The sequence below is a fragment of the Fusarium coffeatum genome, assembly GCF_003316985.1.
Source record: "Fusarium coffeatum strain FIESC_28 chromosome Unknown BRIP53273_contig_233, whole genome shotgun sequence".
NCBI classification, from domain to species: Eukaryota; Fungi; Ascomycota; class Sordariomycetes; order Hypocreales; family Nectriaceae; genus Fusarium; species Fusarium coffeatum.
The window spans coordinates 11,903-28,817 of NW_022158025.1; the positions used below are offsets into that span (position 1 = coordinate 11,903).

Consider the following 16,915-nt stretch of genomic DNA (forward strand, 5'->3'; position numbering starts at 1 on the left):
TTATCGTCGCGAAGCTCTTGGTCGGATTTGAATGCATGCGTCTAGCGGTGGAATGATTGTTGCGCCCAGCCATTGTGCTTTTGGTCGTTCGTCAATTGTCTTGATATCGTAGTCGAGGAGAAGTCTGGCTGCGATTAGCTTGAGCTCATGGGCGACAAAGAATCGTCCAGGACTATAAATGTTAGCAGATCTTCGTAATTATACACAGCAATAGACTTACCAAGCATGTCGACCCAGACCAAACGCTAGATGACTATCGCTGATCGTCACCATTCCCAAACCTTTGACCCTCAAGCCTTCCTTCTCATTCTCCTTCTTCTCTTCAGCTGTCTTCCTTTCCCATTCCTCTCTAGAATTCGAGTATCGCCATGGATTATACTTTATAGCCCCTTCAAAAATCTCGTCATCGTGATGTGTCCCTTGCAAGTTCAAAGTTACAAAAGCGCCCTGCGGTAACGTCCATCCGTAATCGGGGTTATGAAGGCCCTCGGACGCAATGACCTGTCGTTCAACGAGATTCGCGGCAAAGTTACTTAAACGTTGAGATTCGCGAAATGATGAGTCGAGTCGTACAAGAGAGGCGAGACTTTGCTTGGTCCAGTGCCCCTCAGTCGGCTGATGAGCCTTGAGTTCGTCGCGTAGTGTATCGAGAGCGCGTCCATCGGGAGAAAGGGACCAGAGATCCAGCATCCAAGAATGGCCTGTCAAAACAGTTGTATGAATAGCCGCGAAGTTGATGGGCAAAATACGCTTGGAGACGACAATGGGATCAAGCTCGAACGCGTTACCCTCGGCCATGGCAAGACGAATGTGCCATGTAAAATAGTCCTCTGGAGGTGACCAATTCTTCATCTCAGGATCTCCAGCTTCTTTACGTTGCATATCCTTTATACGCTGTTCAATAATCGGCAAGACACGGCGCGCAGCGGTGCGCCAGTGAAGATAGTTTGGGATAGTAATAAGACGACCGACGATAGGATGCAGGACTTGAGGAAAAGCGTGGAGCAAGAAGCTATTCCGAACAACATCATCTGTGAAGCGAACCATGGAATCGATAAAGTCGGGATCTCGACATATCGTCTCACCAACAAGAAGACGGTTCGTAATACGAGGAACTATAGCGAGCCACATCTCCCACAAATTCACTTTTGTGAAACCCTCAGCATCGACATTTTTTGGGTTCTTCTCAGCAGCTGCTTTAATTAGTGTCTCGAGCGCATCTTGGACTGTAGCGTTGGTTTCATCTGCGATAGCTGGGACCAGAGCTGGTAGATGACGAGCAAGATACTTGTGCACAACTCGCGGGCCAAAGTCGTCCTCTGTAAGATCCTTGCCGAGGAAGTTATACTCGCTGTGCATGATCTTATCGTGGGCATGGGCTGCAGAGAGGATGTGGTCAGGCTGGCTCATCATCCACGCGACTTGGGACCTGGGCATAACGACGTCTGGAGGACGTGAGAGTGGTGCTGGAGCAATGAAGGGTAGCCCATTTTTGCCATACTATCCAACATTAGCAACTGTAAGAAGAAGGAGAGGTATGGGGCTACCTTTTCATAACCTTCTCCAGTCCATGCCTGATGCTGCGTAAAGTAGGCAAAGCTATTCCGAATTGTCGAAAACCATTTCTTGGAATCGTGACCGAGAACAGGAATGCTATCAGGATAACGAGGTTGACTCAGTAAGTCGAAGATGAAAGAAATGACCAAGAATAAGAAGCTGAAAACAAAGACTCTTAGTAAGGTCACTTGAGCTAGAATATCAGCTAACAAAGTCATATTGAAGCTTGACTATACCACGAAATATTATATACAAAGAAGAAATTGAAGATGATGAAAGAAGAAAGAGGTTCTCTGGTTCAAATAATATAAACCCCAGTCGTTAACCAATACTAAGCCACATTCCTCTTTTTGTTGCTTTTTCTTTCTAACCGATCTCGTTCAGCTGAAAAGATATGAGGATGATATGACGGCGGCACAGCTTATCCAGTGCCCCTCTTATGATGACTTTTCCCCATACAGCTAGCAAGTGTTGTTAACCATGTTACTGTCACTTGGCAATGCTTCATATTCCCGTTTTTGAAACATCTTTTATGTCTCAAGTCAAGTCAGGGATCGGTGAATTTACTTGCCGAAGGGCGCTAAAGAATTTAGAGTTCCAATGACAGGGCTTAGCATCACTGAAGAACAAGGCCTGGACCTGGAATCTAGACTTGAGCCTCTTCTCCTCTCGGCCAATAGATTGCCGAAACCCTCTCAAACATTTCGTCCAGACTCTAAACTCTCCGCCGTGTCAAACCTTGTCCTGACCTTCATCAACTCCAGTCCGTTCCTGACACTTCCCTCTCCTCTAATCAACAGTCCAATCTCTCCAGGATGGAACCAGTTCATCCAAACCAGCACAAGCAACATCAACATCCCATCAAAGACAAAAACCCAGACTTCACTACGCATCAAGTGTCCATCATTGCCCTCGATGAACTCAATCACCCTGAACAAACTGCGCACCCAGATCAGAACGCCTGTGACGTATAGCGTTGTGAGATATGTCTGCCATCGAACTTCTCCTCGTAAAGAATTCGGTGTTGGAGCACGACGCATGCGGATGTGAAAGACCAAGCTGACGATGATGAAGCAGCCAAAGAAGAAAAGCTGAACAAAAAGACCGCCGATAATGATCTTCTCGCCCATCTTGTTCAAGTCTGCAACGGCCATGAGACCACCACCTACAACCGTTAGCCGCCATAACACAACATCGTCTTGAAAGACTCACCAGATGATTGGAGCATAAACGATGCAACATCGCCAAAGACGAAGAGTTTAGTAAGCCATTTCCTCGGAATCAACGAATGATGTTCTCCATCTGTCAAGAGGATGATTCGTCCGAGGATCATGTAGATCGAGGCTGCGAAAAGTGCCGGTGCAATAAGGATCAAGACGCTTTGCATGATATACGGGCCCATTGACCAACATCCTGGCTCTTCATTCGTGTTCAGGACTCGTCCGATATATCCGATGACCTCGCCTTGCAATTGTTAGTGTATATCTATCTTTCGTGCCGATCGGGGGTACAACATACAAACTCCTCCTATAACCAATGGTATAAGATACCATGTTTTAGTTCGCCAAAGTTGTAAGACGTGTAGGAGTGTCGTTATTGCAAACAGAACAACAAAGACAATATTGGCTTCTTTCGAAGGTACGAATCGATAGAATGCCCATGTTGCATTTTCGTAGTCAGGATTGCAGTTCATGGCTGCGATGTCGTCTCGGATATTTCGGTCTTGGTCCCAAAGTTCAGAACAAGCAACGAGGATCCAATATTGTAAAGAATGAATACAACCAAGAAGTTGTAGTGCTTAGAACAGGAACCGCTGAACAAGTCAAATCATGATGAACTACCTAAAAGAAGGAATTACCACAGATTTATAAACAACCAACCCCCAAATTAACCATCAGCAACCCCTTACCAAGACCGCATACCATCTACACCCGCGTATTCACTTCGTACAAGACATCCCAAATCTCTAAACCTCCAATTAAGCATGAAGCTATCATCGCCAGCAGCTGAGCCTCAACGTCAGCTAGCTCAATCCATGCCCTAACAAGTTTAGTTCGCCCGAGTACGCGTACCGAAGCGCGTCTTTCCGAGTATTCGCTCCGGGTTCGGTTCCCTCCGTTGTTGCCTTCGCCTTGTCTTGTCCCGAAACCATGTGAAAAGCTGATGTCCTCCCTTTTCCAGTCTTTATTCATCTCTTTCTGTTAGTCTCGCATTGTTCAATCTCCTAAAAGCGAACCCGCGGGTTTGAGAAACCAACCGATCGGATAGAGTTATGGCTTCTCGAAGAACGCACACCAAATCTCGCACTGGCTGCTTGAACTGTAAGAGGCGTAAAGTCAAGGTGCGTATGTTCCACTACCATGTTTTTCCTTAACGCCAAAGAGCCAATGCGTGAATAAGCTGTAAACAAGAGCTAAACTAGCAACCATAGTGTGATGAAGCTCGTCCTTCGTGCTTCCACTGCAAAAGACATGGTGTAGAATGCAGTCTATCGTTGCCATCTTCTATCAATGAAAGCGGCGAAACCTATACTCCCAATCTACCAGACCTGACACCTTCAACTCCCGGCTCGCTGGAGAATATACAAGTTGACTCTCCTGCTCACTTCCAAGATTATACCCACCCCAGTCCCGCTGACCAAATTGCCCCCTTCCCTGCCCATGAGCTCTGGGCTCGCGACTGTGAACTAATGCACCATTATTGTACTGTGACTGCCGAAAGCCTGTCGATCCGAAAGGACTTGATATATGTTTGGTCGGTTGCCATCCCGAGATTAGGTTACCAGGACCCTTTCGTCATGCATGGTATTCTCGCCATTGCAGCCGCCCACAAAGCCTATATGGTTCCTGCAAGTCGCAAGACATATCTGCCATTGGCCGATTATCACCAAACTCTTGGGTCCGAAGGTTACCGTCGGCAACTCCAGAACTTCGATCCTTCTAATTGGATGCCTATTTTTGGTTTTGCTTCCGTTGTTGTGTTGCACATGCTCACTCTTTCCATGCGTTCGGAAAATGGTGTGCTTGAGAACCCCATCAACAATATCATAGAGGTAGCTTCCCTGGTAAGAGGCATCAGAACAACACTAGAGCCGGTGCTGGGCCGCATAGTCAGGACCGAGTTTGCTCCTGTCGTCTTTGGTATTTGGCCTCTGAATCACAATGAAGAGGCAGAAAGGTAACTGCATAGCTTTACCCATCCATGCTGCTGCAATGTTAACCTTCGACATAGTTATCCTTCGCTAGAGAACTCAGTCCTGCCTGTAGATAGTTGGGTAGCTCTCAAGAGACTTCGAGCCTTTCAAGAATCCGATATCCCTGCTAACGGTCTGCAACATTATGCGGCGGCCTTGGATAAATTGGAAACTTCTGTTAGGCTATTGGCCGCGGCTGGCGCACACACAGAGGCTGGCGCTGTTCAGTTCTGGCTGTATGCCATTGACGACAGTGTGCTGCTCGATTTTGCCGCACGCAGATCTCATGCTCTTCTTCTCTTCGCTTATTGGCTTGTGCATTGGGCAGTCCTTGAGAGAAAATTCTGGTATCTGAGAGGCTGGTCTCGGCAAATAATGAACAAGATAGAGGAAGCCCTGATCGGCCGGACAATGTTCCTCGAGATGTTGCACTGGCCTAAGCAGAAGGTTGCCGAATCCCTTGCATATACATGATACATGATATAATATACCCAGCATACGAGTATATACGAATAGCATACGAATAGCATCCATTGAAACTCAAGTATCCCACCTTTCAACTCAAAATTCTTTTGTGTCCGACAGCAGATTGGCTGCCATGTGACTATAGTTCTCTTTCCTCCAACGTATACTCATTACTGGTCGATATGAGCTGTAACGTAGTCCAAGAAGTGTTCTCCATCAGATTTCGGGTCATTTGCAAATAAGCTTCTCGACGGGCCAGAGAACAACCTTCTGCTATGCTCAGACCAGGTGGCTCTCTCAACGGGTATGCTGTCTCTTGCTCTTCATCTTCGGTTTCACCTTCGGTCTCATCTTCTGTCTCATTCTGGGAAATGTTGGAAAAGCTGCGCTTTTGACCAGAAGACCTTGGGGCTGGGTTATCAGGCAAACTTTCAGTCGGCTCTATACCATGGCGACCACCCTGTGAAATACCCTCTGACTGCGGGCCTGCTGATGTTCCACTTGTATGGTCACTTGTGTGGCGAGTTGGTGACCTCTCAGGTTGAGCAACTGACTCTTCGGCCGGTCTCCTTAATTCGACGACTATCTCTTCTTGGCAATCGCTGACTTGAGTGTCCAACAGCTGACTCACAAACTTGGGGGAGGAAATACTCGGACTTTGTTGTTGAGGGCTTTGCGGTTCGTCAACTGGTGAATTTGGAACACGGTCTGAATTGGTAGTTGTCTGGCTGTCGTGCTGTTGGTGCGGGCTATTCAACCCATGCGCAGTGGCAAAGGCTTGCATAAGTTTATCATGTTCAAAATCTTTACCGGAACAAAACCGTCCGAACAGATACCCAACAGTGATTCCTAGCATATGTCAGACATATCAAAGATGATGGTGTTCATGAAACCATACCCTTTCTAAGCCATTCGACAGGACTGACAGTGCACGGCCATACGTCTTTTGGACGGAAGGTGTCAACGAAGTGGCAGAGCTCGGGCAAGGAAGAATGCCTTGAATAAGGGAAATATATAGTCTTCGGCAATGCGCCCTCATGAATGGGCTTCTGGTTCTTGCTGCTTTTGCTCAGCCTTTGGATAAGCATAGTAATGATTTCATCGGCCGAATGTGTGCCCAAAGTGTCGAGGTCCCAATCCAGGGGTATGTTTCGGCCTGTCGACACTAGCTGGTCTAAACCCTCTCGAAGCGTATCTGACAAGTTAGTCATGGTCTCAGATGTAGTGAGGACTCTATAGGATATTAGGTTGGCCCAAGTATTGTTCATGCAGCACACTTACCGATTGAAAAGAGTGTCTAAGGTGGCTTGATCCAAGGATTCAAGCTCAGCTTCCCGTTGAAGGTCGTCCCCGCCCCCTCCAACTCCAACTTCAGCCAAGTCTTCTCCTGTAGATAGATGGGCAATTATGGGCTGAATGGACACAGTTGTAGGTCTTTGAGCCACTTCACACATGTTTCCCTTTTCACAACTATGCAAGCGGACATTGGTATCCGCAGTCAAACATCCTGGATGCGGTGTATTGCCACATAAATGGCCAGTCAAGGCTGGTGATTCAGGAGTCAAATGGATATCTGAATGGAATCGTGAGTTGGGATTCCTTGATTTCAGTGATTTGTATATGCACATTTTGTACTCGTCAACATGTATCTGGCTGTGTTAGATACTTAATAGTGTGCAATATGTATGAAGTTGGCCTACCTTAGATCTGAGTGCCTTAGATAGGGCAATCCAGACATCCTCGTAGCCGTAAGTCCAAGCTTGAAGGTGGAAAATGGTATCATCTGGGTAGGCGGAAATCTTTCTCAATAGTTCCGCTATACCATCTACTTTTGTTTGGAATGGGACATCGTCGGTGAAGGACGTATCGAGATATATCTTGTCGAGGCTTTTGAGGCCTGATGTGTATTCGACTAGACTGGGATTGCGGGCAACGGCGTTGACGAACCATGGTTCGCTCCGTATGTCTCCAGTGTACAAGATTGCTTTTCCGTCTCCTTCAACCACTGTTCGTCATTAGTGGGCTGGGAGATAGCACTTGTACTATTATCTTACAGAACATGACAGCCCCGGGGCAATGGTTAGCATCAAAGAGCGTCACTTGGATCTGCTGGCCTGGGCGAAGCTCGATGGATGTTGGTGCTTCCAGTGGTAGAGGTTTCTAGGAATGTTAGTATCAGATAAGCAGAAAATGAAGACACACACACACCAATATCTTGTCAAGATGTTTAAAGGTTTGATGCCTGGCTTCAAGAATGCCTTTTGCATAGTTGATTCTACATGGATATCTCTCAAGTTGTAAGAGGATCTCGCGAGTGGCCGCTGAGCAATATACACTTTTGATCTCTAGTTAACGCAGTAAGCCGAACAGATTCAGTACTCACAAAGGAGATTTTAGACTCTCTAGACCTGCGAGATGGTCACTATGGACGTGGCTTAGAAAGCATGCCAACGGTGGTGGTGCATTGGGATTCTTGCGAAAGAAGTCGACTGATAGACACTAATCAGAATTCAATGATCTCAAACAACCAGTCGAACTCACTTTTTATGTCTGGGAATTCAGAAACGATACCGTTGAATGTCGACATTGGTGGTATCTAGGAGCGCTAACACGGGCTCATTGAACAGGTAACAGAACAAAGCACGAATCCAGGAAGTATTCTCAGAACACCAACTCGTTAAACCGGCCTTCGCGCGTTAAAAATGGCTTCTTATGGCACTCAGAACATACTTTGTATGAAGGGCAGAAGTTGCTGAAGGGAGCTGAAAGTTGTGTTCGAGGTGTAGAAGGAAAGGGCAGTGGAGGGTCAAGGTCATTGCGCTCGCACTGTGATTCGTGATTAATTTGCCGTTGGCAGTTGCACCTGCACAGTGCTTACTCTATCTTACATGAAAAACACTGAGGCAATGATCGCGACTGCCTATAATCTTCCCGTTGACCTTCAACCAGTTTAGGCACAGCATGTTAATGTCAAACTTCAAGACACTTGCATCGTGAGGGCTTGGCTTTTAAAATACGGACTCGCTTTTTGCCCAACTTTTTGATTCTATCTCACCTAAATTGTGAGCTCATCAATAATCGCAGGATAACCGATTTCCGGTTTTTTTTTCAACAAATGTGCAACAGATGGGTTCAAGTGTGGCCACAGAGTACGAAGCACAAATGATATAAGGTTGTGCTTCGTGCCCTATGATCACACTTGAACCTATTTGTTGCACATTTGTTGAAAATACTAGAAATCGGTTATCCTATCTCATCTAAATATACAAACGAAATCATCATCTTCGTTATCGTCGTCATCATCAGAATTATTCTGCAACTGCACTATGCAGCAACAGACCTCCATTGCCAGCAGTAATATCCAGCTTCACGCCTTGAGAAATAAAGTAAACATGTCCCTCTCCCAGCTCAAATGACTTATCATTCGCCTTGACTGTGGCACTGCCTCGAGTCGCCAGAATGATCTTGGGACCGCCTTCACTCAAAGTTTCGCGCTCACCAGACTGGAGATCTGTAGCAAGGACGTTGAATTCGCTGGTAGGAGGCTTGAAGAGTTGGGTCTTGCCCTCTTTGCTTCCGGAGTACGTCTCTGGCTGAAGGGTGGTTTGTGTCTTGGTTGTGGACTCCCAGTTCAGCACTGAGCAGAACTCGTCGATGTTATCTCGCTCTGCCTTAGGGCAGAAACCAGTGTTGAGAACGTTATCAGAACGCGCCATGCATTCGATGATATCACCCTGAATGTAGGCGTGGATGCCACCCGCGGGGATGTAAATGACCTCGCCTGGCTGGAGGAGCATGTAATTCATGCATAGAAGAGCAACCAGGTTACCAGGGTCGTGTTCGGGGAACATGTCCTCGAGCTTCTTAGCAACCTGGGGAATGTGGGAGTTGAGACCAGTAAAGGCAGAGTCGGGGAGCTCCCTGATTGCCTCGAAAGTCTTCTTGATATCTTCGTCAGACAAAGTTAGAATTGTTCGGACGACCTGCTTCAATCCTTCGGGGCTAATCTTCTCATCGGCGACTGTGGCGCCTCCAGCAACAAGGAAGTGTCGCAGAGGCTTCTGGCGCAAGACATCCACGATAGCCTCAACAGGCTTGAATCCGCAGAAAGCTTCGAATTCGGACAGAGCAAGAGCAATCTCGGGCTTGTGATTGCCATCAGTGAACGAATCGGGATCCTCCTTGTGCTTCTTGCTCGAAAACTCCTTGTTGGGGTGAACTTGCAACGGCAATGCCTTGGCGATCGACAGAACCTTGGGCAGGTATGGCAACTTGCTATGTCCGAACTTGGAGGTCACTTTCTCTCCAAGAAGCTCCTTGGGGAATCGGTCCAGAACATCTTGAAGATCCTCGCCTGTGCTAGCGACGTAAGAGGGCAAGACAGGGTAGGTGCCCATCCACATTTCGGCGTACGGCTTATCCTCATCAATCTTGAAATCCTCCTTGCCATCTCCATCCCATCCTGGTGTCTTTTCGCAGAGTCGCGCGGACAGAGAGTTAGAGCCTTGCTTGCCCCATGGGTATTGGTTGCAGCCGCAACGGAGCTGGTAGAAGGGAGCTGCTGATGTTGACATTTTGCTTATTGATACAAAAGAATATGATGTTTTCTGCTATGTACTAGGAAGCTTTTTTAAAGCAGCTTTAAAAGTATGGTGAGGCGCAATTGATATAACGTTGAAATTCTATAGAATGGGTCGTCATCTTGTCATCACTCATCGTTGACGTCAGGCTGTATTGGTAATTGAATCAAGGTCGCACAATGCGAAGCTCTTTCAGCAGGCCCAGTGTAATTACATCACTTGTTGATTATCGATTCTGTAGAGAGCTACGTACAGTTCTCCGCAGCAGGCAGGCCAGACTTGGCATGGATATCATATCAGACGAGTGAATCAGAAGTAGCTTCCAAAAGCTCGATCCCGATGCTACCGGACATAGGCTCCGGCGATGACCCGCTTTTCTATGGCAGGTTCCGAAAATCCGGGACTAATTCACGGACGTATGGCGATCAACTAACTTAACCTGAGCGCGCAATTCGCAGGCATGAAGCTTTTGATATTGTCATGATGCATTAGTCCGCAGGTTGGATTATTTGAATTCTTAGGCTAGCCAGGCTAAAGCTGATTCTAATCTTATCAGATCTTGTTTGAAGGTTTCAATAACATTGGACAAATGACTAGGACATCCATATTCCATGACCGATCGGAAATGAATCTTAGCTTGTTAAGCATTATATTTACGCTGATTTAGCTTGAGTAAACCCTTCGTTGTCTAATTGGATCTGAATGTTTATAAGATGTGAGAATAGATAGCTACTACAGAGTCACTATTGTAAAAACAGTGCTACCCTACAGCCTTGAGCTGGGTCATGCTAGAACATACTACCTTGTCCGGATACGAGTGAAACAAAGAGCACTAATGGATTCAGCACTGTGATAAAGTAAGAGAGACAAGTAAACAGCCCTATGGATGGTTTCTGGAGTCACCGGCGTGTAGTGAGATACCCAGACAGGTGTGATAAGCATTTCCTCAAAGCGCCCCCCACCAAAGCAAATCTCCAACCATGACAGCCGAAAACCATCGCTATGCCTATTGCCATATAACAAGTGACAGTAGCATTGAAACTTGCAAGTGATAAAAACTTCAGCTCGGCAGTTTGAGTCCTCCACTTGGGCAACAAGAGGGGCACTCAATTGTAAATCGGTCTTGTGATGAAGAAATGCACATTATCGGATTGGTTTACCAGAAGAGAACCATCCCCGTCCTCAATTCGAATCACAGTCACTTCAATCGGGTGCTCTTTATACGCCGACATTTCGATGTAGTTTGCGGTGTGACAAAAGAGTCTTGGGGTTAGCTTAACATGGTCTGATGCAACGCTGCTCAGGTGCTGTGAGGGTCTGTCTATGATAATTCTCCAGTGAACCTTCCCATAAACTTATCAAGTAGCAAATATGTAGTCAACGTCTAACATAAATGATAGTACTATGATATGATCAGAATTATGCCCGAAATCATCATGAGACACTTATACGCATGTCATAACTCGACCTCGTGGCGCACGCTTCTGTATGTTAGTAAGATAGACGATGGGGTCGCATAACAGGCCGCGGCGACCCTTTGAGAGGGATCAAGACCCCTGCAGCAGCGGGCCGCTCAATACCACGGATTGAAGCGAGAGTCCGTGTTGGTTTTGTGAAGAGCTGACCAATGATACACAAAATGAGCGTTCCTGGCTAGGGTGAGGCCAGCGTCACTTGCATTAGCTCCAAGTCATCAGACGAGGGTCCTGATGTATGCGGAAGCGACGTTGGGGTCGAGATAGAAGTTGGTAGTTCCAACTGACAAACAAACAAAAGTTGGAACACAGCTTCTAATATGCGGCCAGTATCGAACTGACAATTGGCGGTGTAGGAAAGTCCAGCAGGTCATCTGATCTTTTCTTCGTGGAGAATATACGGATCCCGAACAAATCTTCGTGCATGAACTGCACAACGGATTGTACATATACAACATTCTGATTGGGTTGCAGCTCAAATGTGATATAGGTGCTGGAAGCGGAAGAAACAGTTCCGATCAATAGTCCCAAGCATGTGACATGAACCAAGGATACAAGGTAGACTATGTATTTGCTCTTCCTATAGTCGAACAAACGGTGGTTGGAACAGAAAAGGTCTTGGCTGACATGATAGTTGATGAGCTTCGATTTTGGCGTGACAATGTCACGAATCGATGTCTATAGGAGGACGACAAAAGCGCACGGATGATTCTCGATAGACATCAGGATTTGGATGGATATTGGACCAGAGCGCCAGGATGGATATGTTGAGATATTTCCAGTCTGTCTAGATGTAAATCGTGAATCTTGGTGCCTGGACATGGTGTAAGTAAGCGCATCAGCATATCGTACGCACCTACGCAATCTTCCATAGGCACCGATATTTCACATTGATCCACGCAACTTATAACGCGGCCCACGGGTATGGAGACGGACTTGACGATATGAACGGTTCGTGAGTGTGCGCTTGAGTCGGAGTGAGGTGAAGAAACTATGGCGGCGGTTAAAAGGTCGAGGCTTGGACAATCTTGGAATGGTCCATCTTCAAGATACGGGACGTGAAGTGGTTTGCAAGGCACCTGAGCGATGTTACTGGTTGTAAGATATTGGGCCTAAGACGGTCCGTCAGGCGGTTGTTAATGCAGTCAGGCACTAAACGGTCGTTATGGTGTTGGAGTGGAGATGGAAGCGGCGATGAGACGGCAACGGGGATTAACGAGAGCCAGTGATGATGGAAGATGAATAATTGTCGCGGATACTGTAGCATCCAGAGATGTGAGTCGTGAATATTCAACGTGGTCTCTTGCGATTAAGCTGAATTAAGTATGGAAACCATGACGGGTACCTCCTGCTTGCTGTGGTAACTCGGGTCGTGTCCAGAATCAGAAGGTGCCTCCTTCCATTCAGAAAAACATGTCTCAATTCTAGATTAGCCGCCTGACTTAATACAAATGGTCTGGACTTTTATCCGTCTCGTCAACTAAGAATTGCGCTGTTTTCGCTCGTTCTCAACCGCTTGCAGTGAGGAACCATTAGGTGCTGTACTGGACGACCTGGGGACATTTACCGCGCTTCGAGACCCCCCTGGAGCCATTTCGTCACCGCCGTACGCCAACTGGGCCTGGCAGACCCCGCTCTCCGACGACCTCGACCTCGACCTCAACTTCAATCTTCAACTCCCCTTGACTGACTTGTCCCTGTTCATCCCTCACAACCTCTACGGGACGAGTCATTATCGAAAGTGGTGTCTTCTCTGGACCACCAACTTGTACCTCCCAAGGTGGTACCACGAATCCACGGTCCCTGCCAACAGCGCAGCGCAGCCTAGCTGCATCTACAGCAAGCTTATTTGACTCTGGACTTCTAGCTCTTGACTGGCTTCATAGCTTATCCCCCGCTACGGCCCCCAACTTATTGCCTGACGACTCGACCCGCCTCTTAATCCCGCCGCTGCCACGCACTTCGAACCAAATACATCGATCAGGTCGCATTGCACGCGGCCAGTCGTTAATCGATCTTGACCCTCTAGGACAGATCTGTCTTTTCCTCCGCAGGGTCATCTTACTCGACATATTCTGCAACCATTAGCTGCATCTGCATCTGTGCAACCGATAAGCTTGGAGCTCTGACACCTCCGCGCGAAACCGTTGCATAACCCTTGGCTCTTCGCCAACGCACTTGTTTTCTCACCCGTCTCGACCAATTGCTCCCCCGAACGCGCATATCCGCTACGCTACCTGTCCTTTAAGTGCCTGTCATGGCGCAGTCTCCGATGATCTCGGTGCCTCTCAAGGCTACTAACGAGATCGACTGGGTCGAACCTCTCAAAGGATACATCCGCGACACTTATGGCGACGATCCCGAACGTTATGCAGAGGAATGCGCTACGCTGAATCGTTTGAGACAAGATGTGAGAGGTGCTGGTAAGGACAGTACGTCTGGAAGAGATATGCTATATCGTTACTATGGACAACTGGAGCTCCTCGATTTACGATTCCCGGTAGATGAGCAGCACATCAAGATATCCTTCACATGGTTAGTTCTCCCCAGGTCCACACCTGGCATGAGACAGTACGCCTGGCTCCTTGCCGACTCTCACTAACTTGCCATATTCAGGTTCGATGCATTCACTCACAAGTCTACTGCTCAGTATTCACTTGCTTTTGAAAAAGCTTCCATCATCTTCAATATTTCCGCGGTTCTCTCCTGCCATGCTGCTGCCCAGGATCGTGGTGACGAGTCCGCTCTTAAGACTGCATACCACAACTTCCAAGCCTCTGCTGGCATGTTCACTTACATCAACGAGAACTTCCTTCACGCGCCATCTTCCGATCTCAGCAGAGAGACTGTTAAAGCCTTGATCCATGTCATGCTCGCGCAAGCCCAAGAAGTCTTCCTTGAGAAGCAAGTTGCTGATAAGAAGAAGATTGGGCTGCTTGCTAAATTGGCTTCCCAGGCTGGCTACCTGTACAGCCAAGCTCTCGAAGGGGTGCAAGAGAATGTCACCAAAGCCATCTTTGAGAAAGTTTGGTTATTGATGGTCCAGGTATGCAGAGCCACCAGTATTGGATTATGTACCGACATTGAAACTAACACTACTAGATCAAAACCAACCTTCTCAACTCCATGGCACAATATTATCAGGCACTAGCGGATGACGAAGCAAACCAGCATGGCATTGCTGTGGGACGACTACAAGCTGCCGAGGCTCAAGCAAAGGAAGCCGAGCGTCTTGCGAGGAGCTTCCCTAACTCTGTTCCCATGAGCTCGAACCTCAGCGCCGATTGTGGAGGATTTCTCCAGGAATTGACCAAGAGACATCTATCAACAGTTTCAAACCAACTACAGAGTGCCTTGAGGGATAACGATTATATTTACCATCAAGAAGTACCCGCTGAAGCGAGTTTGGAAGCTGTCCCGAAGCTTCCTGCCGCAAAGCCCATTCCCGTCAGCGAGCTGTATGCCGGTCAGGATATTCAACGCATTACTGGACCCGATCTTTTTGCGAAGATTGTGCCGTTCGCCGTTACGGAATCGGCGAGTTTGTACGATGAAGAGAAGGCCAAGTTGGTGCGGGCTGAGGCTGAGCGAGTGGACACAGCCAACGGCGAGATGGCAGCCAGTTTGGACTATTTAAGGCTTCCGGGTGCATTGCAAGTTCTAAAGGGTGGGTTTGACCAGGATATTCTGCCCGATGAGGACTTCCGACAATGGTGTGAAGATGTTTCCGACCAGGAGAACCCGGTGACTTTGTTCGATTCATTGAAGACCGAAAAGGACTCTATTCTCACGATTTTGGACAAGAGTACAAAGCAACTCGACATGGAAGAGGGCGTATGTGAGAAAATGCGCTCCAAGTATGAGAACGACTGGACCCAGCAGCCAAGCTCTAGATTGACAACGACGTTGCGGGGCGACATCCGCCACTATCGCGAGGCTTTGGACGAAGCATCGAGGAGTGACAACCAACTGGCGGGTAAACTGCGACAGAATGAGATGGACTTTGACGAAATGCGACGGGCTGCTAAATCGGGCGAAGTTGACCAGCTTTTCCAACGTGCTGTGGCACAGGCACGAGCGAGAAGCAGTAATGCTACTAGCCCGGCCGGCATTGAACCCAATCTTTTGGATGATGATTTCGATGAAGGACCAAGCGTGGTGGATCAAATCAACAGAGTGGAGGATATCCTCAAGAAGCTGAACCTCATCAAGCGAGAACGCAATCAAGTGTTGAAGGATTTGAAAGAAAAGGTGAGTGGAATTAGGAACACCCAGTCTGGGCGTCGAACTAACCTCGCTAGGCTCATAACGATGATATCTCACAAATTCTTATTTTGAACAAGAAGTCGATAGCCAACTACGAGCAACAGTTGTTCGAGCAGGAATTGGAAAAATTCCGACCTCATCAAAACCGACTTTTACAAGCCAACCACAAGCAGTCAGCTTTGATGAAGGAACTGACAAGCACGTTTAACAGACTGCTGCAAGACAAGCGAGTTCAATCAGAACAGACCAAATATGAGGCTATTCAGCGACAACGATCGTCAGTCATTAACCGATATAAACGAGCGTACCAGGAGTTTCTTGATCTGGTTGCAGGTTTGCAAAGTGCCAAAAACTGGTATGCGGAGATGCGCGAGACAGTGGAGAGCTTGGAGAAGAACGTGGATAGCTTCGTCAACAACCGTAGATCAGAAGGAGCGCAATTGCTCAATCAAATTGAGCAGGAACGGTCATTGAACAAAAACTCACAGGCTGAGATGGAACGCGAGAGACTGAAAGGGCTCATGGATCGAATGTCGATAGATCCAAATAAGTCATCACCGCAACCTCAGCAAAATCGACCAACACCCCCGGCGCAGTACCAGCAGAGTCAAGCTCCTCGATACCCTCAGACCAATTACCAAGGGCAATATGGGCAGCCGAACTCACCACCACCTCAACAGCAGACGCTGGGTCAACAACAAGCTTACCAGAACTTTTCACCGCCGCCAACAACAACCACACAGTCATTTGTACCGCCTCCTATCAATACTTTCGTCCAGCCTACATATAACCCTAGCCAGTATGGACGTACACCAGGACCTACATCGCCTCCCCCGAACCAAACGTCGTTCAATCTTGGAGGTTACCGGGGCCCCGCATCGCCACCTCCAAACCAGACATCATTTGGACAAACCCAATCGTTCGGCGGATATGGAGCGTCATCGACACCGCAGACACAAGGAGGCTACGTACCGCCCGGATTTGTGCCTCCTCCTCCTCCACCTGGACCACCACCACTGGGACCTCAGCAGACATTCCATTATGGCAACCAACCTAACAGCGCGCATCCAAACAGTGCTTATCCACATAGCGCGCATCCTCAGCCGCCGCAGCAACAGCAACAGCAGCAGCAGCAGCAGCAAAACGATCCTTGGGCTGGCTTGAATGCATGGAAATAATTGGAAGGGAAGAGCAAGGAGTAAACTCTTAGGACGAGTTTGGAGAATCATCTGGCTATGATATTGTCTAAACCTAAGAGAAGGATTAGGGTGCCGTGGAAAAGCTATGTTGAATTAGCACATTGCAATAGCAACAATAGGATCTGGGCTGGAGAGTATAGCAATAGACATGATTTTCATAAGGGCACTTTTTGGTCTTAT

General features: G+C 47.7%; 6 protein-coding genes across 6 annotated transcripts; 3 read left to right on the forward strand and 3 right to left on the reverse strand.

Moving 5' to 3' along the window:
* Window positions 1-3,250, reverse strand: FIESC28_09230 (uncharacterized protein; the record flags this gene model as incomplete). Its single annotated transcript, XM_031163367.1, has 6 exons — window positions 1-172; window positions 221-1,500; window positions 1,548-1,653; window positions 2,296-2,722; window positions 2,770-3,021; window positions 3,076-3,250. The coding sequence occupies 6 exons, from the start codon at window positions 3,248-3,250 to the stop codon at window positions 1-3; spliced, it is 2,412 nt and encodes an 803-aa protein (XP_031012534.1).
* A 1,104-nt stretch (window positions 3,251-4,354) lies between these two features.
* On the forward strand, window positions 4,355-5,224 carry FIESC28_09231 (uncharacterized protein; the record flags this gene model as incomplete). The annotated part of the gene is made up of 2 exons (XM_031163368.1): window positions 4,355-4,734; window positions 4,789-5,224. The coding sequence occupies 2 exons, from the start codon at window positions 4,355-4,357 to the stop codon at window positions 5,222-5,224; spliced, it is 816 nt and encodes a 271-aa protein (XP_031012535.1).
* A 130-nt stretch (window positions 5,225-5,354) lies between these two features.
* FIESC28_09232 (uncharacterized protein) lies at window positions 5,355-7,802 on the reverse strand (the record flags this gene model as incomplete). Its single annotated transcript, XM_031163369.1, has 8 exons — window positions 5,355-6,064; window positions 6,114-6,448; window positions 6,497-6,864; window positions 6,916-7,220; window positions 7,270-7,375; window positions 7,424-7,550; window positions 7,599-7,704; window positions 7,757-7,802. The coding sequence occupies 8 exons, from the start codon at window positions 7,800-7,802 to the stop codon at window positions 5,355-5,357; spliced, it is 2,103 nt and encodes a 700-aa protein (XP_031012536.1).
* Window positions 7,803-8,523: 721 nt separating this feature from the next.
* On the reverse strand, window positions 8,524-9,789 carry FIESC28_09233 (uncharacterized protein; the record flags this gene model as incomplete). Its single annotated transcript, XM_031163370.1, has 1 exon — window positions 8,524-9,789. One exon carries the CDS (start codon window positions 9,787-9,789, stop codon window positions 8,524-8,526), a length of 1,266 nt encoding a protein of 421 aa, XP_031012537.1.
* Window positions 9,790-12,090: 2,301 nt separating this feature from the next.
* FIESC28_09234 (uncharacterized protein) lies at window positions 12,091-13,123 on the forward strand (the record flags this gene model as incomplete). Its single annotated transcript, XM_031163371.1, has 3 exons — window positions 12,091-12,095; window positions 12,145-12,225; window positions 12,793-13,123. The coding sequence occupies 3 exons, from the start codon at window positions 12,091-12,093 to the stop codon at window positions 13,121-13,123; spliced, it is 417 nt and encodes a 138-aa protein (XP_031012538.1).
* Window positions 13,124-13,527: 404 nt separating this feature from the next.
* FIESC28_09235 (uncharacterized protein) lies at window positions 13,528-16,714 on the forward strand (the record flags this gene model as incomplete). The annotated part of the gene is made up of 4 exons (XM_031163372.1): window positions 13,528-13,805; window positions 13,887-14,316; window positions 14,373-15,521; window positions 15,572-16,714. 4 exons carry the CDS (start codon window positions 13,528-13,530, stop codon window positions 16,712-16,714), a joined length of 3,000 nt encoding a protein of 999 aa, XP_031012539.1.
* Between the last annotated feature and the right edge of the window lie 201 nt (window positions 16,715-16,915).